General features: G+C 47.5%; 1 protein-coding gene across 5 annotated transcripts; it reads right to left on the bottom strand.

Moving 5' to 3' along the window:
- Nucleotides 1-841: 841 nt before the first annotated feature.
- Nucleotides 842-23953, bottom strand: si:ch73-138n13.1 (titin homolog). Of its 5 annotated transcripts, none has more exons than XM_019268202.2 (14): nt 23682-23953; nt 22424-22518; nt 19461-20692; nt 19270-19348; nt 16710-18416; nt 15873-16607; nt 15248-15373; nt 4482-4567; nt 4176-4332; nt 3928-4093; nt 3707-3840; nt 3398-3540; nt 3224-3304; nt 842-2493 (listed from the first exon to the last, which is right to left on the bottom strand). In XM_019268202.2, the coding sequence occupies exons 3-13, from the start codon at nt 20675-20677 to the stop codon at nt 3229-3231; spliced, it is 4626 nt and encodes a 1541-aa protein (XP_019123747.2). In that variant the 5' UTR covers nt 20678-20692; nt 22424-22518; nt 23682-23953; the 3' UTR covers nt 842-2493; nt 3224-3228. The 5 variants fall into 5 exon arrangements, with proteins under 5 accessions (XP_019123747.2, XP_027133073.1, XP_019123729.2 ...); XM_027277272.1 differs by having other exon boundaries at nt 15873-16651; nt 16736-18416; nt 23682-23952; XM_019268184.2 differs by having other exon boundaries at nt 15873-18416; nt 23682-23950.
- Between the last annotated feature and the right edge of the window lie 436 nt (nt 23954-24389).

The following is a 24389-nucleotide window of genomic DNA, read 5'->3' as shown; positions in this document are numbered from 1 at the left end:
AAATGAGCGTACCTTGTCCCGAAGATGCAAGAAAACTGTTGACGAGTTGTCCCTCCTGCGTTGAGTGGTTGTTTGGTTGACCTGATTTCATTGGACAGCATACACCGGATTGGTTTTCTGGGTGTGAGGTGTACGGTCTTTAGGGTGTACCAGGTTCTGTCTTGATTGTGTTGCTGGGTTTGAAGAACCGGACGTGCTTGTTAAGAGTTTTTCCTGATACATAATGGATGATAATGTTGTTCCATCTATCGTTCTTCATCACCAACAGTCTTGTCCTTCCTGGACTTCCTTTCCCAAAAGTCCAGTTGGAGTATCCACAAACTTTGCCGTTCTTTTTCTTTAGCTTGGGCTTTATCAGTGTACCTGTGTTGGTTCTGATAACACCTAGCTTGGGTTCAGTCGGTACTGGTCTGTTTGTGGGTAGTAGCAGCATCAGGCAGGCTGTTTGCTTGTAGCATCCTCTGGCGTGAACTTGATGTTCCTGTCCACGGAGTTGATCTCCTGAGACCTGGTTTTGACCCACGAATTGTCCACATATCTGAACCAGTAGCTGGTGTTTGGTTCTCCGCATCTTCCATGGAGAGAACAACTGATAGATATGGAAATATTCATAGGGAGTGCCGTTATACTGAATCCCAGCCGTGCTATTTTTCAGTATAACAGCACTGACTAAACAACAACAAAGTTCAGTTTGGTTCTCCACATGTTCTCACCACCCACCTGAAGAAAGAGGACCTGAGAACCTCCACAGAGTTCTCAAATAACTCTAATAAGTGATTTTAATTGACAGAGTTTTTGGAGGAGTTCAGTGACTGCCCACAGAAACACGGACAGCTTCAGCTCAAGTCAAGTAGATTTTATTAAGAATGTTTTCACTTTAGGACACTGGCCAGAACAACACAGTGCAATATACATCTTTACTTTCAAATAAAAAAAGGACAAAAGAAAGACATAAAAAATAAACCCTCAAATCTTTATGACAAAGTCCAAATGTCATGTACACAGAAACCCGGGACAATCACTCCGCAGACTCGGTCCACACATTCACTCGCATTGTGTCCAACAAGTTCAGGAGACGAGACGTGACCGACCAGAGGGGGGCAGAGGTCAGTGCTGTAGTGCATCAAGTGACAAAGTGCTTTAGAGAAGCGCAGAGTGAGCGGAGTGGATGGAAAACACGAGGATCTACAGTTCAGGTGCAAATGTTTTAGAGTTTTATACAAGAAGGGGGATGTAGTGATCGAACCGTCCGTCCACTGGAGCTGCGAAACACTCTGACAGCAAAGATTGTGCATGCACGTTCATGAAGACAAAATGGAGATTGCACATTCGTTGGAAGGAGTGTGTGAGACGACGTCAGTATGGCTTATAATGGATGTTTACAGCTGCGACCAGTCCACCTGTTAAAGCAACATTGACTTCGTTCTGATTACATGACTTCTGATTTCTGATCGAAATCATCATCCAGGTCCCCAGCAGCAGCTGATATCACTGCCTAGTCCAGCAGCAGTCAGCCCAGCTCGGCGTCTGTCTTTCAGCCTTTTATTTCACCAAGCTCTCACCAACCACTAAAAGTCAGTCCCACATTTACTCTTGTCCGGCGGCTTCTTGCTCGCTCTTCTTCTATGCCCTCGCTTAACAGTGTAGCATCAACAGGAGTTAAAGTTACACGGCGCTCCTTTAAGGACTGGTTTCATAGTGTTTTATATATTTGTGCTGATAAGAAGTGTTCATGATTGACAGATGCAAAGTCACTTGGCCCAGAGTCCCCCTGTCCCTCCCTCACAAAGATACAAAGACAGACAGATGCAGCAGCTGTGACACTGTTACAGTTTGTGGAGTGTATCAAAGAAAAAAAACGTATCTAGTGTCGTAAAGTTTTCAAAACTAGCTCTCTGTCTTTGTTAAATCAATCATACAAATATAACATCTCCTGGTTACAGTAACTAACATGATTTGTTCTCTATGTTCCATTAGAAATGTTACCCTATGGCGATGCTCGGGACTCCCGCTGACCGATAACACAATAAACGACTCGTACAGATTAGTCGAGTAAAAGGAAACTAAAGATCTCGTAGAGGATCGGCTGTGGTCCCACAAAAGTTAACCATTTCCTGAAATGTAGCCCAACAGGAAATAATTCTCCCTTTTCCTCCTCCTCCTCCTCCTGGTCCCTAAAGAAGAAGTGTTCGTGTGACGCGCCTCCTGGTGGCGGAGGAGCTTCGTCAGGTTTTAAGCGTGAAATGAAAAAGCAGAGCAGTCTGATGTTTTTTTTTCTCCTTCTCCTCGTTTTTTTTTTTTTTAAATCCCCAAAAGATCAAGACTCTCCATTAAAAAAAAAAAAGGCACCATGCACATTTATCAACCCAGACGGGACGAAAACAAAAACACGCATAGAAAAAAATACATCAGCAGCTGTCGAGTCACCTCTCCTCCTCCTCTGGGTCGAACGTTAAGGCTTCTGTTTCGTAAAGATTCATCTGTTAAGGCAACCTGAAGAGAAAAGAAGAGAGAACAGCTGATATAGATGGAAATATTGACAGGGAGTGCCGTTATACTGAATATCAGCAGAGCTGTGCTGATATTCAGTATAACAGCACTGACTAAACGACGGTCATTAAAGCCATTATACTATCTGTCTGTCATATGATCACAGCTGTGCTGATATTCAGTACAACGACACTCCCTTTAAATATTTCCATGTTTGGCTGACGTTTAGTTTCATTCAAACTGCTAATATGTTTATTTTTAAATTTGTCAACACTACAGAAACACTAGATAACTGTTAGGGATGCAAATTTCCGGCCGAAAACCGAATAAAAATTAAATGGTTGGCCAAATATGAAACCGAATATGAAATGTGGTTGTTAAATTTTTCACTATTTTTTTTTACTACTGCACAAATAGCCTAGAATAAATTTGTAGACATGTTTCGTCAAAGAAAGTAAATGTTTATTTAATATCCTTCAAATATTCCAGTAGAATTTCCAGTTAGTATAATTGTTATTTCATGTATACTGTTAGAAAGCCCATGTTGTTTTAATCACTGTTAATTTGTTCTTGAAAGAAATACTATTTAGTTCATCATTTATCAGTAGCGTCACGCCACTATTCGGCCACTTCACCGAAAGCCGAATGTGGCATTTTTTGCAATATTCGGCCGAATACTTTCGGTTGCCGAATATTCGGTGCATCTATAATAATAATTACTGACGGTTCTCACCTCATTTAACTCTCGTTTTCATACTGACTCAAGCGCTTCTTGGACTTCAGCTCTTTCAGCCACTGCGGGGAGTCTTCCTCGCTACAAATGAGACAGACGTGATAAAGGTTAGTGCCGCGATACACAGATAAAAACATGCTGGTGATAGTTTCTCTAGTAGCTCGTGCCGCGTACCCGTTTTCTTTCCCTCCAGCAGGGGGCAGCACTCGCGCCGCCCGGGGAAGGAAGGGTGATTTGGGAGAGCGAGACAGCTGTGAAGGAGACGGAGCCGGACCTTCGGTTTGATTGTCAGAGTCGCCCCTCTTCTTCAGCTGAGCCTGACGACAGAGAAGAAAACATGAAAATAAACACACACAGAGCTCGGACTTCTTCTCTGCTCATTAAAGAGATCTGACAGGTGCATCAAGTCCTAGCCAATCAGAGGCAGAGTAGGGCAGGTCATGACTCACACTTCAGTGTCTCAGGTAAGACTGTAATAATCACCTTTAAAGCTGAAGGGTCCATCCCGGGGAACAGGGCGATTCTCTGTGGCTGAGAGGCGACAGCCGGGCCGGCGTCGGCTCCTCTGGTCGGCTCCTCAGAGTCCGAGTCGTTGTCTTTGCTCTGCACCTTCGCCTCTGTCGAACACAAAAACATCACGGCGGTTAAAACGGGTCTGAGATCAGCTGCACTCTGCGTCACTCTGTTTGGCTTCAGGTGCTCACCTGTGGAGTCCCGGTAAAGCCAGTCCTCATTGGTCCCTCCGTCTCCGTCAGCCGGCGCTGACATGTTCTGTCGGGCGGCTCTGGAGGGTCGAGTCCGTGGGGCTCGTTTCTTCCCGAGCTGAGCTCTGGAGCGAAGAGCGCTGGTGTCCAACAGAGTGACCGGCGCCTGGAGGAAGAGGAAGACGGCGGTGAAAACACGTCGTGATCGAACGTAAACGAACGTCACAATCAAAAAACACGAGACGTACATCGGGGAACGGCAGCGTCTGGCTCTCGGATGAGGACGAAGGCGGCAGGCCGTCCAGAGTGTCGGAGTCAAACTGGTCGCCTGGAGTGTGAGGCGAGGTGGGCTTCCTCGGTGACGGGCTGAGGTTACTCTCGGAGCTCGGAGTGGCCGGAGTGAGACTGAAAGAAAACAATTGTTAAAAAACTGTTTGAATCTCTCAGTCACAACTTGATTTAAAGGACGGCGACAGCCTGAACAGCCGGACTCTGCAGTCAGGGCGTCACGGAGACGCCTCCACCCTTCGTGTGGAAGGTGCAGGTGTGTTTACCTGTCGTCAGTGCGCAGACCTGTCTCCCACGTCCCATACTGACTGTCTGTCTCTCTCGCCTCATCTTCACTTTGTTTCTGCTGCACCTGAAATCAAGACACACATTGACAACAGTTAGCGGACAGAGCTTCACTGTCTGATCGTAGAGTCTTATGGAGAAACGAGCCTCAGGTGATTGACTGGCTAAACAGTTTCCACATTAGTTTTTGGTCTCAGTCTTCTTCCACACAGCGTGATGTTGGTTTAGTAAATGATGTTTCATTCAGCTCAGTGGTGGAGTTTTGCTTTGCATGTACAAGGTCCTGGGATCAATCCCCAACATCTCCATTTGGTCGCTGGCTCAAAGGAGGCAACTTGGGGGCGGCGGCAGCTCAGTCCATAGAGACAGTGTTTAATCAAGTCTCGCTCAAGGAGAAAGACTTGTTGCAGTGGAAACATGAACCTGCAAATTTGACCTGCAACAATTCAAACCTCTAATACTTGAAAAATAAAGTCCAGGTTCAAAAACTCCACAAACCAACAGGTGAACGTCACGGTGGGTTAACACCTGGTCTAACCGAGGAGAAGGACTTGGAGGATGAGCCGGTTCAAAAACAACGAAGTTGGAGCAGCTTTCTCTTGATGTCTGAACCCTGGTTGAGTTTTGTGAATGATCGTGTGGATCTACCTGATCTGTAACACGTCATTATAATCAATAAAACAGCAGCTGGTTGGTCCATATATAACAGAGCTGCATCCTGAGTGCGACAGTAAGACGATAATGAAAGGTGGAGGATGAGTTCATGGAGACAGGACCAGAGCGGGGACAAAGCCGGGCAGACGGGTGGCTGTTTGCTGTCTACTGAACCATGTCTCTTTTAATGAGGCCGGTACAGAGGACATACTGTCTCTGCAGCACAGAGCTCACAGTCTGCACATGAACTCATAACCTCGGCCTATATAAGAAAAACAACAGCAAAGCCGCCTGTGCTCAGTCCAGGTTCTTAAACCACCAACGAGCTTCACCGGTGACTCGATGTCATCGTGAATCTATCATCAGGACGATGATGGAGCTCGAGGCGCTGCAGGATGTCGTTCATCAGCGAAGCCTTTCCTGACGTCAGAGAAAACACTCGAGTTCATCAAACACACTTCACAGTCCAGCTTCGACTAACAATGAACAAAACCTCGAGTCCACATCAGACTGTGGGTGCAGCGTTGACTTGAGGGTTAATTAAATAGAACAACCGGCTAATTAAGAGGTTCAATGTGAGATACATCCATCTTTAGAGACGTGACGACACCACCGACACCGTTTCTTTAATCGCATTGATTTGGACTAATGTTCATTGCTTCTGATCAAGGTGACGGTTGACCAGCAGCTCAGTGACTCAGTCAGAAAAACCACGACTGTATAAAGAATGGACTGCAACCACGCCCACCTGTCAGTCAAAGCGTCCACGCTCTTAACCCTGCATAACTTTAAGCCTTAATATAATGTGAACAGGTGAGTTGTATATAAATTCACCCTCAGTACAGTTGTCATGAACGGGGAAATTAGCTACAGAGACCAAAACTGTTTTTTGTACCAGGCTGTAAACATGTTTATTTCTGCTGTGAAGTTGGACATTTGGACATGGGGACTTATGGAGACTGACTCACTTCTGGAGCCAGCCTCAGGTGGACGTTAGAGGAACTGCAGGTTGTGTCACTTGGGCTCCGTCCATTCTTTATACTGTCAGCAGACAGAATTGGCACCACCTACTGCTAATCTCATGAAACAATCCACGGGGGATGGAAACAAGCATTCGGTTGCAATTTCTTCTGCAGGATTACGTAAAAATTTGTTACAATCTGTGGAAACACGAGTTTAGACGATAATCGTCTCTCCTGAAAAGTTTCCATAACTTTCTCACCTGATGGTTGTCGAGAGTTTTAGACTCCTAACATCTCGTCCTTCTTTATTACCCCACCCTTTCCTGACTTGTTGTGCATCCAACAGGTATAAACACCTTTTTTTTTTTATGGGTTCCAGTTCCAGCTGGATATCTGTGCGTTATGTCATCCCTCTGTCATCCTACCTGTCGCTGTACGCTGCTATCACTGCTGTCAAAACGCCAGAAAAACAACATTAAACGAGGCCTTGTAAAAACGCGGTGATAAAAATTCCTATCCTGTGTGTGTGTGTGTGTGTGTGTGTGTGTGTGTGTGTCAACACGCCCTGAACACACCTTCACCTGATCACAAACAGCGGGAACGCTGCCTTTGCTGGAACATGTTCAAAGCAGACGTCTCGTTCAGAGTTCATTCTTCTAGAAAATCGTCCTGAACTGTCTTTTGTGCTGCAGTCTGCGTTAATCTACCCACAATGTCGAGGGTTAACAGGTTTACAGGTGCAGACTCTGCTACCAACCACAAACATGAGCAGGCTTACTGAGCCAACAGGTCCAGCAGCTGTGATTTATGGCTGTCAGGAGGAAAGCTTTCCCTTATTACATTAGCAATAGCCAGCTTCCCCGAGACAGGAAGGGTGTGTCGGGGGGAAACAACATAACAAAGAGCGGATGAATGGAAGGATGAAGGAGAGAAAGGGCTGACTGACAATCTGAGGAGGTGGAGCGACGCCTTGGAAACACTGATTTGATAGCGGACGCTGTAAAGATCAGTACGTGGTCTCACATCAGAGCGAGCAGCTGCTGGACATGGAAGAAGTGTTTACAAAGGTCAAAATGTGTTTGAACGTCACAAACCGTCAAAGTGTCCAACGCCAACGTGAGCTCGTCAACGTCTCCAAACTCCACTGACAAAAACAGTAATTTCAGCTCGCAGGACGTGGTTTGTGTTATCGTGTAACTTTGGTGTTTCAACACGTTTGCGGATCGAGACGACAAAGTTCTGCAACGTAAAATTACTGTTTTTGTGGAGTTGGTCTAAGAGAGTGACGCAACGCTTCAGTTTCCCGTTGCAAAGAGCCGACTGTCCAAGTCAGACTGGAGGTCGGAAGACGTTAGTTCGGACTAACTAACATTCGTTGAACCGTGTTTTTTGGAGGTTAAATTACTGTTTTTGTGACAGAGTGATACAAGGCTTCAGTTTCCTGTTTGTTTGTCTGACTCCAAAGTAAAGAGGTTTGCTTTAAATGCCCGTCTACTGCTGGCGTGCTGAAGGTAACACACAGCAGAGAGGTTGGAGGTTGACTTGGAGTCAATTAAACGAGGCAGATCGATAATTAAGCTAGATGAGTAGGTCCTATAGAGAAAGATGTGAACTTAATGGTGACGTGATGACCGTTTGAATATGGATAGACTCTGGTGCTGTAGGACCTTAGTCCGGACTTGGTGTTTGTTGGATTGAGGCAACGGTTGACGAGCAACTTCGAGAGGTTAGTTTGTCGTCTTTGCAGAGAGCGATAAAGACTCATCGTCCAAATCAGTCAATTAAACTGTTTAAATATGGAACCTGGTGCAGACTTTCAAACATCTCTTTGGGGCTTTAGTAAGTTGCTGTGGGTCGAGGCAGCGGTTGGAGCTGGGTTTGTAGAGAGCGATACAAGGCTTCAGTTTCCTGTTGGAAAGCGTCGTCTGACTCCGAAGTACAGAGGTTAAATACTCTGAATACAACGTAGACTTCGACTGTCATTGATTGTTTTAGGTTTTCTTTTTTTAGGTGGTTATTTATAGTCCAGCAAAAAGTTAAAGTTCTGTTGCCGTGTCCGTCTACAGACGATGGGTAATTGAAGCCTTTACAGCGTTCACATGCTTTATTCAGGAATCCAATGTGACCATTTGAAATACTCTGAGACTAAAAACACATTCAGTCTTGCACCACTCCCCATTCTCTCTCTTCTGGGAAAATATGCACTCGTGTACACAGCAGTAATCAATATCAATATCCTACAGATATCCAAAACAACTGCTCCCTCGAGCTCTAATCTCATGTCAACAAATGGGCATTCTCGCCGCATGTCAGAGAGGCTTACATTAAGACGAGCTGGGCCGGGCGAACCCGACAGCACCGTGTTATTCTTTCATTATATAAGTGGTTCATACGGACGGCGGCTCAGTAAGAGGAGAATGTAAAAACATGACGCGGCTCAAGATTCGAACTTTAACTCTGCTTTAACCAACGTGACGACTGACGGAGGTCGACCTGTAATCGACCAGATCGATGAATAATCGACCAGATCGATGAATTCGTTGGAGGTCCTGAACTGACCGTTCCTAAGTCCCGCCCCTTTGTCTGTGCTCCAATAAGAGTTAAGCACTTACTCCTGTTTCCTGTTTCCTGTACTTTGATATGCTACATGTTAGCTTGTTGAAAGTGCAACCAAACGTCTTTATATATATTTATATACGTGTGTGTATAGTCACATGTTACGTTAGCTATTGTTAGCAAAATGCTAGCTAACTGGCTAACTGGCTAACACAGCTATCAGATATAACTAGCTGGCAAATGATTGATGCTAGTTAGCTAGTTAGCTTGCGCTTTGCTACGTGTTAACTTGTCTATGTTGAAAACCACATTAGCAGTTAGCTAATATTAACAACAGGCTAGCTAGGTAGTTAGCTCAGATGTCATTAGCTAATGACTGATTGTAGATCAGCTAGCTATTATTAGCAACAGGCTAGCAAACTAGCCAGCCAAACATTAACTAGCTAGTTAGCTAGTGTTTTGCTAACATTAGCTATCAGATATTATGTTGCTAGCTAGCTAATTATGGATGTAGGTAAACAAAACGCTAGGTAGCTAACTAGCAGTAGCATGTGTTCTGCTGTCATTGGCTAGAGTTAGCACGTAGCTACAGGAAACAGAGGATGCTCAACTTAAGAAGGGTCACATTGGACAGTCTCCAAGAACTCTGGGACAAATGTCCACATCATGTCCGTCCCGTTCAGCCTCTCCACTCAGTGAGAGAGCGACCACAATCACAGCTGATGTCTACGACCTGTCAACACGCCGCGCGCCATGAAAACACCTCTTATCTTTAGCAGCAGTGACTCATGAGGTGCTGCACGGCAAACAGGCGTCACCTAAAGATAGGAACAACTTCTCTGCACCGTCTCCACAACACCACCCTACATGGACGTCTCAATCTGTGGAGAAGTTTAGCTTAGCTTAGCACGTTTTTCAGTGATTTGACCGGTACGACGGCTCACATCGTGCAGAGGACCGAGACAGATGGGGAACTTCTCGACATGCTTGGCTCCAGACCAAACAGTTGACAAAGCAGCAGCTGTGGACGCTGTCGGTGCTTAATTTAACCTCAGCCCTGAGTAATGTTGTGTTTAAGGTCGTGTGATTAAAGGTTGTCTTACGGCGGTGGGGGTGTTGGGTGCAGTGCGCCGGCGTAAGGACAAGCGTTGCTGGCTGCGCAGCGAGAACCTCCGGATGGAGTCCCGGCTCCGGGACGCCAGCGAGCGCAGGGAGTTGGTCCTCTTGAAGTCCCCCGTCACCCCGTCCTCTCCCCGGCCTCCTCTCTCCATGGAGGTGGATAAAAGGCTGAACGCCCCGTGAAGCGACCGACGCACGTTTCCCACCCATCCCGACATCTGAGAGTGGGCCACCGTCAGCTTGTCCCCGAGATACTCCATCACGAAGCTGCGACTTGCTGCTGCGTCAGCAGAGCGGGATCATTAAGAGTCCAGTCCGGGGACGGTGCTGTCCTGAAGCTGGGTCAGTGCTGCAGCAGTGAGGAAGGTGACAGCACTTACAGCACTGCAGTTACAGGACCGAGCTTTCTGCAGTGCCGTCAACTCATCACTCTCGAGGCTCGAGGCGAACGTCGGTCGATGTGAAGGTTACGTAAGTTAGTTAGTTAGTTAAGCGGGACGCTGCCAACAGGTTCGTCAGCCATCGTGCAAAGAACTCCAGAGATCTTCTCCGTCTGCGTCCTCCAAAGCAAAGCCCCGGGGGTTCAAAGTTGAAACATCCATCCGTCCGACAAGACTACATCCTTTTACTTTAGGTAAAAAAACAAAAGGAGGTGAAGGTGGAGGTGAAAGAGGAGCTGCTGTAGCAGAAACGAGGAAGGCGAGGGAGTCCAGAAAAGGCTTCAGTCCTCGCCTTCTTCTGCAGGTACGGGCAGGTAACAGGAGAAAATGCGTCAGCAGTGCTGCTGCTGCTCTCTAACGCTGTCAAGGAGAAACTGGGTGGAGAGAGAGAGAGGGAGTCAGAGAGGGAGAGAGAGGGAGGTCCCTGCCTCAGAGCGGGGAGGGGAGGGGAGGAGGAGGAGGAGGAGGAGGAGGTGATGTACGGTCTGCGGCGCTCGCACTGATTCATGCAGGGCGAGAAGTGTCAGAACCACAGAAGAAGAGGTGACGTGAGGGAAAGTGCGAGATCTGAATGAAGCCTCACTGTAAACACACACACAGACTAACACTGGGCCATGTGCGCCCCCTGCAGGCCGTCTGATGAACTGCACCATGAAGGCAGCTCTCAGGTTACACACTGACCTCTCTCACGTACAGCTGAAATACTCGATTACTCTCCTGTAACGAGGTTACACTACAGCTGAATGAAGTTTGAACAGTGCAAACAGGACGGATTAGTAATAGATTACATGTAACTATAATCAGGACAGATTACGTTTGATTACAAATATGGAAGTTTTTCATGATGAACTTTATTAATCCGACTGCTCCAAGTGGAGCCAACAACAGGAAGTGCAGTTCCTCAAACGTCCACTTGAGGCTGGCTCCAGAAGTGAGTCAGTCTCCATAAGTCCCCATGTCCAAATGTCCAACTTCACAGCAGAAATAAACATGTTTACAGCCTGGTACAAAAAACAGTTTTGGTCTCTGTAGCTAATTTCCCCGTTCATGACAACTGTACTGAGCTAACAACGAGCTAACAACAAGCTAACAGCGAGCTAACAACGAGCTAACAGCAAGCTAACAACAAGCTAACAACAAGGTAAGAACGAGCTAACACAAGCTAACAACGAGCTAACAACAAGCTAACAACGAGCTAACAGCAAGCTAACAACGAGCTAACAAGGAGCTAACAACAAGCTAACAGCAAGCTAACAACGAGCTAACAACGAGCTAACAAGGAGCTAACAACAAGCTAACAGCAAGCTAACAACGAGCTAACAGCAAGCTAACAACGAGCTAACACAAGCTAACAACAAGCTAAAACAAGATAACAACGAGCTAGCAACGAGCTAAAACAAGATAACAACGAGCTAAAACAAGATAACGAGCTAAAACAAGATAACAACGAGCTAAAACAAGCTAAAACAAGATAACAACGAGCTAACAACGAGCTAAAACAAGCTAACAAAGAGCTAAAACAAGCTAACAACAAGCTAAAACAAGCTAACAACAAGTTAAAACAAGCTAACAACGTGCTAACAAAGAGCTAAAACAAGCTAACAACAAGCTAACAACGAGCTAAAACAAGCTAAAACAAGCTAACAACAAGCTAACAACAAGCTAACAACAAGCTAAAACAAGTTAACAAGCTAAAATCAGCTAAGAATGAACTACAACAAGTTAACAACCACCTAGCAACCTTGTGGGTGAATCTTTATACAACTCACCTGTTCACATTATATTAAGGCTTAAAGTTATGCAGGATTAAGAGCGTGGACACTTTGATTGACAGGTGGGTGTGGTTACAGATAGAGGCGTCAGCTCCTACCAGATCAGGGGCGTCCCTCTCTACCTTCAAACCTCCTGAAGACCTCCAGCTCTTCAGAGAGGACCTCCTCTAAAACACTACCAACGCCTGATACGTGATAACGTGATAATCAATCATAATACCGAGCTGCAGATAATGATAAACCATCTTTTGTTCAGTCGTAACATGAGATAGATTTCACTGCTGCTCCCTCCTCACATTAAACGCCGGGAAGTGTCTCATCACTTCCTGTCTCCAGCTGACATCATCACCCAGAGCGCAGTCTCGAGCGGCGCCGATACAGGAAGCGGTTCACACAGTAAAACACCAAAACATTTAGAGAAACGTGTGGACTCACCCAGAGACAGTGTGGAGTCAAACAGGACCACACACGGTACAACACAGCTCTCAGCCCGACGCCCATCTCTGCTCTGTCCGACTCAGCAGCAGCCACACACCAATCAATGATGTCAGCACACCGATTATCTCATCGCTTCCAGCCAATACAAGGCGAGGAAATGAGTCTGATCTGAGATCAGTGCACAGACTCTTATTGTGAAAAGCAAAGTCTAAAGAGTCTGAACAGGAGAGTCAATAAATTATATCATAAGTCATATTTATGTTTTTCTTTGTCTAATTTACCTGTATTATTTATTAATCGATTATTAAATCATCCATCTGCTCACAACATCTGAACCTACAAAAAAACAAGCTACACGCCTGTATTCACAAGGAGCTGCACACCTGTATTAACGAGGAGGTGCACACCTGTATTCATAAGGAGCTGCACACCTGTATTAACGAGGAGGTGCACACCTGTATTCACAAGGAGCTGCACACCTGTATTAACAAGGAGGTGCACACCTGTATTCACGAGGAGGTGCACACCTGTATTCACGAGGAGGTGCACACCTGTATTCACGAGGAAGTGCACAGCTGTATTCACGAAGAGGTGCACACCTGTATTCACGAGGAGGTGCTCACCTGTATTCACGAGGAGGTATACACCTGTATTAACGAGGAGGTACACACCTGTATTAACGAGGAGGTACACACCTGTATTCACGAGGAGGTACACACCTGTATTAACGAGGAGGTGCTCACCTGTATTCACGAGGAGGTGCTCACCCGTATTCACGAGGAGGTACACACCCGTATTAACGAGGAGGTACACACCCGTATTAACGGGGAGGTACACACCCGTATTAACGAGGAGGTGCTCACCTGTATTAACGAGGAGGTGCACACCTGTATTAACGAGGAGGTACACACCTGTATTAACGAGGAGGTACACACCTGTATTAACGATGAGGTACACACCTGTATTAACGAGGAGGTGCACACCTGTATTCACGAGGAGGTGCTCACCTGTATTCACGAGGAGGTACACACCTGTATTAACGAGGAGGTACACACCTGTATTAACGAGGAGGTACACACCTGTATTAACGAGGAGGTACACACCTGTATTAACGAGGAGGTACACACCTGTATTAACGAGGAGGTGCTCACCTGTATTCACGAGGAGGTACACACCTGTATTAACGAGGAGGTACACACCTGTATTAACGAGGAGGTACACACCTGTATTAACGAGGAGGTACACACCTGTATTAACGAGGAGGTACACACCTGTATTAACGAGGAGGTACACACCTGTATTAACGAGGAGGTACACACCTGTATTAACGAGGAGGTACACACCTGTATTAACGAGGAGGTACACACCTGTATTAACGAGGAGGTACACACCTGTATTAACGATGAGGTACACACCTGTATTAACGAGGAGGTGCTCACCTGTATTCACGAGGAGGTGCTCACCTGTATTCACGAGGAGGTACACACCTGTATTAACGAGGAGGTGCACACCTGTATTAACGAGGAGGTACACACCTGTATTAACGAGGAGGTACACACCTGTATTAACGAGGAGGTACACACCTGTATTAACGAGGAGGTACACACCTGTATTAACGAGGAGGTACACACCTGTATTAACGAGGAGGTACACACCTGTATTAACGAGGAGGTACACACCTGTATTAACGAGGAGGTACACACCTGTATTAACGAGGAGGTACACACCTGTATTAACGAGGAGGTGCTCACCTGTATTAACGAGGAGGTGCTCACCTGTATTAACGAGGAGGTACACACCTGTATTAACGAGGAGGTACACACCTGTATTAACAACGAGGTGCACACCTGTATTAACGAGGTACACACCTGTATTAACGAGACGTCTAACAGCTCCATAACACACATAATATTTTATTACTTCTTTAACTTCCAGGGAACTTAATTAAAATAAATAAATATTTACAGGATAGTGTTAGAGATTTAATGATGTCATGCTGATTTCAGCACAGTTGACCAATCAGATTGCTCGGTCGGAGCTACCTGTTGTATAATTTACAATATTTATTTACATTATTTTAAAAACACATTTTTATTATTGCCTTCTGCTTTTATTTTGTTACTTCCTGTTTGATCTCTCTAATGTTTGCGTCGTACAGCACCGTGTAAATAAAGTTTACTGACTCACGATGATGTCAGAGCTGTGACATCATCTTCTCTTCACGACAACACCGCCCAGGCTCTGACACCCTGAAACTCCGCCACGAGATGGCGGCAGTGACCTTTAAGTGCTCAGAGCTCGGCGTGACAGCAGAGTGTGCAGTTATGACACACGATACACTGAACCTGTGGTTTCACAATTACAGAGTCAGTGACAAAGAGACACCTGAACCGAGGCCTGCATGATCTCATAAACACTGTTTGGATGTGTGTGCGTGTGTGTGTGTGTGTGTGTGTGTGTGTGTGTGTGTGTGTTAAACAAATTAAAGGAGTAACGTTGAGGAACAATCCCGCGAATATTACGTGTCTGTTTGGCTGCAGGGCGCGATCATTAGACAACCTGTGCTTCACTTCACAGCCGTCAGGCCTCATTAACCGTTTGACGATCAGGAGCCTGAATTTCAGGCCTGAGAAGTCGTTTGGTCCGTGAACGTGACGTGGGGATGGGCGGGGTGACATTAGTCACTGACTGCTCTGAGCTGTCGGCTGACTGCATTCCAGGAGACACACCGAGCGGTTAATGTCAAACTGAGACTGAGGTGCACCTGAAGCAGCCGGGTCGGAGCCCGAGCTGCAGCCTGACTCACCCAGCTGTGGCGGTCCTGCTCTCTGTGGGCGCTCCGGCTCCTCATCCTGGACAGGCTTCCCTCCACGGCGCTGCTCGAAGGGGCCGACCGCCGCGACACGCTGCGAGAGCGCATCCTGTTCAGCTCCTGACGACGAACAGGGAGGGGATCAAACTCAGACATCTGTGCAAACATCTGGAGGATTAGTCTGTTTTTAAAGGCCTTTAATGATTTTAGGTGTTTGTTCAACCAGGCCGACACACAGAAACAGTTTCTCTCTTTGTAACACTGAAAGTTTGAATAATTAAATTCTTCTTTTTGATACATTTGCTGTCTCAATTGTTTTCATCTGTTCAAAGTGTTGAAGGAAAGTAGAAAATAATTCAATCAGGTGTGTCACTGTCTAAGTTTACCTGGATTCAGACAGACGGAGAGTTAAACTCGGATAGTTAAACTCGGATAGTTTATGTCTCGTTTCATTTACTCGAGCGAGCAAGAAGCCGCCGGACAAGAGTAAATGTGGGACTGACTTTTAGTGGTTGGTGAGAGCTTGGTGAAATAAAAGGCTGAAAGACAGACGCCGAGCTGGGCTGACTGCTGCTGGACTAGGCAGTGATGTTATCTTGTAAACCTGTTTCAGACTCACCTGAGATCCCTGTGACCTCCTGTGGTTCTGGACGTCCAGCCTGTTGTCTTGAAGCTCTCTGGGGATCCAGATCTGCTCTGCAGCAGCAGGTGAGCCTCCTGTTTTGGCCTCCGTTCCGATAAAAGGTGCCAAGAGAAGTGGATCATCCACAAAGCTGGTCCGGTGCCTCTGTGGAGCCTGGGCCCGCTCCTCCTGCCTGAGGAGGAGCTGCTCCAGGCTCGGTCTGTTGGCAGCTTTTCTGGGTTCGGCTGCAGGTTTGTCCACGGACATCTCAACAGGCCGGAGCTCCCACGGGTCCTGAGGAGACGTCGTCCATACTGGGCTAGTGAAACCTGTCTGTGGTGGCAGCTTCCAGGTTATATCCCTCTCGGGCGTAGGCTGAAATCTGGCTCCAAACGCAGCGTCTACACCCTGAATACCAGAAACGGGAAACAAGTCTTTACTGGGCGAGTGCTGAGCCGCAGACGTGAAGGAGTCCAAGTCGAGGATGGCCGGTTTGTAGGACTCGTCTGGTCTCAGCGTCGGCTCCTTCCATCGCGTTGAGGGGTCACCACGCTTGGAAAGCTGCTCGCTTCGGAGCAGCGAGTCCAGATCCAACACTTTAGGCCGGAGAGGGGACGCCTCCAACCGTGCTCTCTCCTGCTCCTCCTTCTTCTGTTTCTCCTTCAGCCTCTGCCTCTCTGCCTCCTGCTGTTTGGCGATCAGCCTCATCTTCTCCGCCTCCTCTCGCTCCATCTTCTCTCTCAGCCGTCGTTTCTCCAGCTCCTGGATCTGCTGCCTCTCTTCTTCTTGCTGTTTGGCGATCAGCCTCATCTTCTCCGCCTCCTCTCGCTCCATCTTCTCCCTCAGCCGTCGTTTCTCCAGCTCCCTCTCCGCCTGCTTCATCTTCTCAAACTCGAGGAGCTGTCGCCTCTCCATCTCTTTCATCCTCTCCAGCTCCTCCTCCTTCCTCTGGCGCTCCTTCTCCTGCTGCCTCATCCTCTGGTTCTCCATGTCGAGCTGCCTCTGCCTCTGTCTCTCCATCTCTTTCTGCTTCTCCCTCTCCACCCTTTCTTTCTCCAGCTCTCTCAGCCTCAACCTCTCCTGCTCCAAGGCTATCTGTTTGATCTTCTCCGCCTCCTCCTTCTCCTTCTTCTCTCGGAGTCGTTGCTTCTCGAGCTCGATGATCTGCTGCCTCTCCCTCTCCTTCTGCTTCTGTTTCTGAAACTCCAAGAGCTGCTGCCTCTCCATCTCCTTCAGCCTCTCCAGCTCCTTCAGCCTCTCCAGCTCCTTCAGCCTCTCCAGCTCCTTCTGCCTCTCCAGCTCCTTCAGCCTCTCCATCTCCTTCAGCCTCTCCATCTCCTTCAGCCTCTCCAGATCCTTCAGCCTCTCCAGATCCTTCAGCCTCTCCAGCTCCCTGTCCAGCTCCCTCTGCCTCTCCTCCTCTCTTTGTCTCCTCTGTCTCTCAGCCTCTCGTCGCTTCTCCTTCTCGAGCTGCCGTCTCTCGTTCTCCAACTCTCTCTTTTTTTCGAGCTCCATCTGTTTCTGCCTCTCCGCCGCTCGTTGTTTCTCCTCGAGCTCCTGCTTCTCCTTCTCGAAGGCTTTCTGTCGTTGCCTTTCGAACTCCCTCTGGACTTCTCTCTCCTTCATCTGTTCGAAGTGTGCTTCCCTCTCCATGTCCAGCTGCCTCTGTTTCTCCCTCTCGAACTCTTTCAGTTTCGCTTTCTGTCTCTCCATCTGCTCTCGTTTCTTCTCCACCTCCATCATCTCCTCGGCCGCCTGTCCTTCCAGCGCCGGTCTGAGGATCTTCCCTTGAGACCTTGCAGAGAAATCATCAAAGCTTGCGTCGATGAGAGAAAGCGGCTCCTGGATTTGTCCGGTCAGAGCGAAGTAGGTCGCCCTCGGTTTGGGCAGTTCGTCCGCCTGCAGCGTCTTCAAACGTTTTGGCGCTGCAGCTGCTTCCTCCTGCTCTTCCCTTCGCGACTCCTTCAGCATCCCTTTCTCCAAACTCCCCTCTTGTTCCTTGTTCCACTTCTGCAAAGCTCCGACTCTCAGATATCGAGGCTGCTGTTCAGGCGTCGCAGCGGGTTCACTTTGTGCCGGCGGCCTGCCGCCTTCTGAGCGCCTCGAGCGTAGCGTCATCGCCTTATCCTCCCACTGAGCTGACGGGATGTTCTCGCTCACCGCTCGGTTCTCCTCCACCGCCTGCACCGTGTCGAAGGCGTGCACCACCCGCAGGGGACTCGACGGAGACACCGGCTCTTTGTAGGTGGCGGTGACGAGAGTCCCCTCGTCCTCGTTGCCTCCTCTTTTGCTGAGCGAATCCTTGGCCTTGTTTGCAGGCTTGCCGTCGTCCACCATGAGCACGCTGTGCCTCTCGATGACATTTTCAAACAGGGATGCTCTCACCGTCTGCACATCGCTGCCTTGGACACTTTCCTTGGGAGAGGCGCCAAACGTCTGCCCCACGTCGGGCCCTTCAGGCGCCTTCCTGAGCTGCTCCTGGGAGTCTCTCAGATCCACAAACGTCCTCTGGTCGCTGGGGGTGAAAACTGACTCTTCACTCTAAGAAAAGTCAGAGATAAACTGAGAATTGTTAAGTCATAAGAACAACAACAAGCATGTGAACACAAAAAAACATCAAAGCTCCAGAGATCAGAGCAAATGTGAGCGCAGAGCGAGTGAATGAGCGACTGTCAGAGCAGAAACGGTATCCCGTTGTTCTCTGCTGGCCTCATAAAGGTGGGTGTGGTGCGGAGGTGGTAATCAAAGCCTCTCTGTGTTGACCTTTTCCCAGTCATCCCTTCTCTGAGTGTTTCATAACCGACAGCCGGCGGCGGGGGGGTTGATTAACGCGCCAGCCGTCTTCAGGTTTCACAGCTTTTCTTTGTGTCGGGATGCCCCATTTCCACCGAGGGAAAGTCGAACATAGACGTAAACAAGGCGCTACAGGTGGAAACACCTGATTCATTCAGTGGTTTTATTTTCTACATGAACAGTGAAGACATGCGTCTTTCAGTTATCAGGTGTGTCTTCTTAATGAGTCTGAGGCCATCGGTTGTTTTGGAAAGAACTATCCGACTGTCAGTCCAGAAAAGACCAACAACTCTGAATGTATCATCGTGTGCAAACCCTAAATGTGTTGGGTTAGGACACAACTGACGCGCTCAGACTCATTAATTAACTCTTGATGAGGCACACCTGTTAATTAAAGCCCATACCAGGTGACGACCTGATGAATACCCACTGAACGAGAAGGTATGTCCAAACTTTGTTTAAAAAATGTTTAAATATGCAGATGAGGCGTTAAATTCAGGTTCTTGTTTCAGACACTCTTTGCTTTTACTTTGGCGGGAGATGACAGGAAGCGCACAGGGTTAGCGTGTGAAAGCGACCATGCTTGGTCCCGCTCTCTTACCCTCCTCTGAGGATCTCTGCTGATGTCATGGCGGTCTGTCGCCTCGCTGCCAAGGTCTGGCGACCTCTCAGATGAAAACCTGATGAACATACATCACACGAGACAAAAAGCCATGCATGACAATGGATCTGCAGGACAAAGACGTGGGAGGACAAAAGCGAGGCGAGGACATGCCGGAGAGCGGCTCTTACCTTTTAGTCAGGTCCAGCGGCAGTGGGCGGGGCTTCAGTGGTGGTTTGGCGACAGGAGCCTGGGTTGGTGTTGTGTCCTCCGTCAGCTGCTTGATGAGCTGTTTGACGCCCACCGGTGGTTCGGCTTCAGGCTCGGACGCTTGGCTTGTGGCGCCTCCTCCTCCAGGAGAGGAAGATGAGTCGAGGAGGAGGCTGATTCTGGACTTGATGCTGACCGCTGGCGTGTCCTCGTCCGGCTCGTCTGTCTTTTTGTTAGTTTGGTCGGAGACGACAGGACTTTGCGGCATCTTCTGGGTTTTCTCCGGGTCTTTCTCTGGCGGCTCTGGAGTGTTCTCCTTAGCGTCTGGACCTGTCGGAGTTTTGCGGTGCAGGGAAAGACCAATGGATTCGAACTTGGACGTGAGATCAGCAGATAGCGGTCGTCCCCTGGCCCAGCGAGGGGCGGGAACTGGGGTCTCCGTCTTGGTTGGACTGTCAAGGAAAATGGCGGACACGGGTCTGGGCCTGGAGCCTCTGGGCTGAGGCCGCATCGGTACAGGTTTAGCTTTTTCTTCTTCCTCCTGTCCGACCTGAGCGAGGAAACCCATGGACTTTGCTCTGGTGATGGAGCCGCTTCCTTTGATGGAGGTCCCTTGGTCCTTGTTGTCTTCCCGTTTGGTGGATCCGGACCACTCTGCAGCTGGGAGCTTTTTGAGGCTCTTGGAGTAGGCCAAGCTTGATGGACCGGGTTTCTGCCTTTCAGGAGGGGCGGGTTTGCTGGAGTCTCCAAGAGAAGGCGCCGGTTTAAACGGCTGAACTACCAGCTTGGTGGTTTGTCCAGACACCAACTTGTTGGAGGTTTTAAAGGAGGTAGAAGCAGGTCGGCTGGGGTTGGTTGATGCTGGTTTGGGTTTGCCGGCTGGTTGCTGTGGTTTTGGACTGTTTGGAGGCTCTGGTTTGTATCCAGCGAGGCGGGTGGGCTCCGGTCGGGGTTTAGGTTGGGGTTTAGGGGCAAGTATGGGCTTAATGGTGGTGTTTCTCTCCACGGCGAAGGGTTTGGGAGTGAGCCGTGGTTTGGGACCCGGGGCTGGTTTGTTGGGTTCTGGATTGATGATGTGGGACTGGTTGATCTCGATGAGGCTGTTGCTGGAGTCAGTCAGGGGACTCAGGTGAAGGCGTCCTCCTCCCACCACCGTCCTCCCGACCTCCCCGGGCTGAACCTCCACCTGAGCAGCCATCCTCTTCAACAGCACCTTCAAACGAACGTTTGTTTTATTACAGAGATGCTACGTGATAGAAATGAAAACCACAACCAGCCTCGATCAGCGCTCGATCACTTTCTAACTGTGGACTTTGTCTTGGGAGTGTCTCACACTGCAGCACAGTTACACACCGAGTGTGACAGATGTTTACACAAGGTTATCGATCGCTCGAGTGTGTCGACTGAATGAAACACGATCAGTCGATGACAATCAATCAAAGCGTCCACGCTCTTAATCCTGCATAACTTGAAGCCTTAATATAATGTGAACAGGTGAGCTGTATATAAATTCACCCTCAGTACAGTTGTCATGAACGGGGAAATTAGCTACAGAGACTCAAAGAACCTGAACGATATCGACCGTAACTGAACACACGACATCTATGAAGTCTCAGTTCACTTTTTGTTAATTAGTGAATTCATTTTCTACATCCTCTAAACAAAATCCTCTTTGCGCCTCGTTGACATCGATCTCTTCCTCTTCGCACAGATGGTAACGTTACAATCTAAGGTCATGATTGTTTGTTAGTACCAAACATGTCACGGCAGCTTGTCAGGAAGGCGGATAAAGAACGCTCCAATGTTCAGCTGAGTGACCTCTGGCCTCAAGATATCTCAATGGAAATGAGTCATCTGGCCCATAAAACATGTCGTATGAAATGACCTCGAGGACGATCACAGCCTCACCAAACCGTCTGACTACAAACTAGAGAGCGAGGACATTCAGCGGACGGACGGCCAGAGTCACAATAAAGAGGTTCAATCCATCCAAATCACAGCGTGAACTAGTTTTCTGTCAGAAACTGCTGAAATAAATTCTATCATAACGAGCTGAGACATTAAACACTCGTAAAGTTCAATATTTGGACGTTAACCACAGATTTAAGACACACAGAGCTCAAATGCATCAGCTGTTGCTGTCTCGCCCTTGAAACAGACGTAAATATGTTTATTACTGGTTGAAGTGGAAGAGGTTAAAAGACTCTTTGTGTCTGTCCAAAAATCTCAAATTAAGACACAAAGACCTCGAGGAACAGCAGAAAATATTCAAAAGTTTCATTCGAGCCACTTTTTTCACGTGTTTTGTGACATTTCCACTCCACTTCTGTTAAAAATAAACTGTTTGCAGATCTTTAGGGGCTCAACAGGAGATCAGTGCGTCATAAATCTGTGATAAACATTCAGATATTTAAAGTTCAGAGTGTTTAATGTCTCAGCATGTGATGATGGAAGTTGTTTCAGCAGTTTTTCACATCTCAAACTGATACAAATGGTAAAAAATCTTAAAGTATCAGTTTATATTTTAACGTTTATCACAGATTTACGACACATCACTGTTGAGCTGCAGCGTCTGTGTGGAGTGGACCTGTTTCCCAGAACAGAAAAAGGTTTGCAGCGAGCTCGGGTTAGATTTAAATAAGTTTCCTTCAGCGTTTACATGTCCGGCTGCACGCTTTGTTTAAAAAGAGAGACGGAGATTCTGGTCTGTGTGCCGGACAACTGTACATGTCATTGTTTTCTTTCTCGTGTTGTTGTAACGCAGGAAAATCAGGCTGCGAGCGTGAACGAACGAACAGCAGAGCGAGATCCTTCCTCCTGACGAGCCGCTCGAGTTTATCTAAAGAAAGCTCGGCGATAAAACGAGACAACATCTGTGAGATTTATCTGTTGTTGCTGTAGTCACGGGCGGCGTTCAGAGCCTCCTCAGATAAACTTCTCTCACCTTGACTGGACGTCAGCCGTCTGCCGTCGAGCTCTGCTGTAACCGAGCAGCGATGTCATATCACACAGGAGGAGGGAGGAGAGGAGGGAAGGAGCCTGGGAGAGAGGAGACAAGCGTGAAATCACAGCCGAGCTTCTTCTTCACGTGCAGCCTGAGTAAACACAGTCACACCCCAAACATCAGCTGGACGTCTAGACTCAGAGAGCAAACAGCTAAATGTCATCGCGTGCTCTCAGATTTGCATGGTCCCGTCGTCCCCGCTCACACACGGCTCATGTAAATTCAATCTGTGGATCTGTAAACACTTCTGCTTCCTGCCTCGACCCAAAAAACTGTGACACGCAGAGGGAACAGGCCGGACAGACGAGATGTTGACAGGAAACGCCTTCGCCAAGAAGGAATGCCAAACATCCGTCACGATGCTGATGGTGGGTCGCCTTATATAGCCTCAGACGGGCGAGGAGAGCCTCAGACGGGTCCAGCGCTCACAGTAACTCATGTTTAAAGGAGCGGAGGGCGACCCGGCCCGATCACTGCGTGTTGTTGTTTGTGTCAGAGCTGGTCCAGCCTGTTACACAGAGGGAATTTCCTTCAGACAGACAATGGAAGAAGAAGAAGAAGTGCGTGACAAAGCTTTGAATGACAGACGTGCAGCGTAACGGTGCGACAGGTACAGGTGAACCCGTCTGCATGATGTGAGCACGGGGCGGTCAGTTTAATGTGAAGTTAAATCTGCATCAGACACGTCAGATTTATCATTATTAACACAGATATGATGCATTACATCAAAGTTTGAGCTTTTATCCATTAAAATGTGAATAATTATAATAATATTGTGACTTAATGTGACTGTAAATGTGCCACAGATCTTTAAAAGCGTCAATTTAATAATTAAAGTTAAAACAGCGGCTGCTTTTTATCCATTAATCATTAATCATGACTTTACCTGAACAACCTGCAACAAGTGTCCCGCTTCCTGCTCACCTTCAGCGGACTGAGCCCGGTCCAGACGGACTCCAGAGCCGGCCTGTTCGGAACCGGACCGCGTTTTAAGGTGTGGGAAAAAAAACTTAATTAAAAGATAATTACGGGATGACGCGTTCAGGGTTCAAAGTGTCGGATAAAGACTTGAAACAGGAGAGGGACGTGAACGCACCAGCAGCTCGCAGGTTAGCAACACGGAGCTAACAAGTCCAGAACAACCTGTCTGTCTGTCTGTCTGTCTGTCTGTCTGCCCGCCCGGACCGGAGACACCTACCGAACTGGAAAGTCGTGTTTCTTCCTCTTCCCGCGTCGAGGCTGCTCCGCACCGGCTCGTTTCTCCGTTACCGAGTCGTGACTCGGTTCGTTAGCAGCTAAGTTAGCTGGTCCCGGCTCAGGTTACTGTTGTTGACAGGACGGAGCGTCATGACGCACACGGCAGCACGCACGGGGCTTCCGGTGAGCGCCTTCAAAATAAAACCAGACACAAACTAGTAATGATGGGCCCCTTTAGCGCTTTCAAAATAAAACTAAACACAAAAAACTAAAAACAAACTAAAAAATAATGCCTTCTGTTAGTATTTTCAAAATAAAACTAAACTCAAACTAAATAATACTTTGTCTCGTTAGTACTTTCAAAATAAAACAAACAAAAAACTAATTATAACGTGTGTTCCGGTTAATACTTTCAAAATACAATCAAACACTTAAGCAATAATGATTTATCTCCTTAGTACTTTCAAAATAAAACTAATAACAATAATAATTAATGCTTTTAAAATAAAAAATAAAAAAACCCTAATAATAGTGTTCCGGTTAACACTTTCAAAATAAAACCAAACACTTAAGCAATAATGATTTATCTCCTTAGTACTTTCAAAATAAACTAAAGAATAATAATAATAATAATAATTAGTACTTTCAAAATAAAACTAATAACAATAATTAGTACTTTCAAAATAAAACAAAACCTAATAAGTGTTCC

This window comes from Larimichthys crocea, chromosome III, assembly GCF_000972845.2.
Source record: "Larimichthys crocea isolate SSNF chromosome III, L_crocea_2.0, whole genome shotgun sequence".
NCBI lineage: Eukaryota > Metazoa > Chordata > Actinopteri > Sciaenidae > Larimichthys > Larimichthys crocea.
Note: the sequence above shows the minus strand (reverse complement) of the source record. Positions and strands in the feature narration are given on the sequence as shown.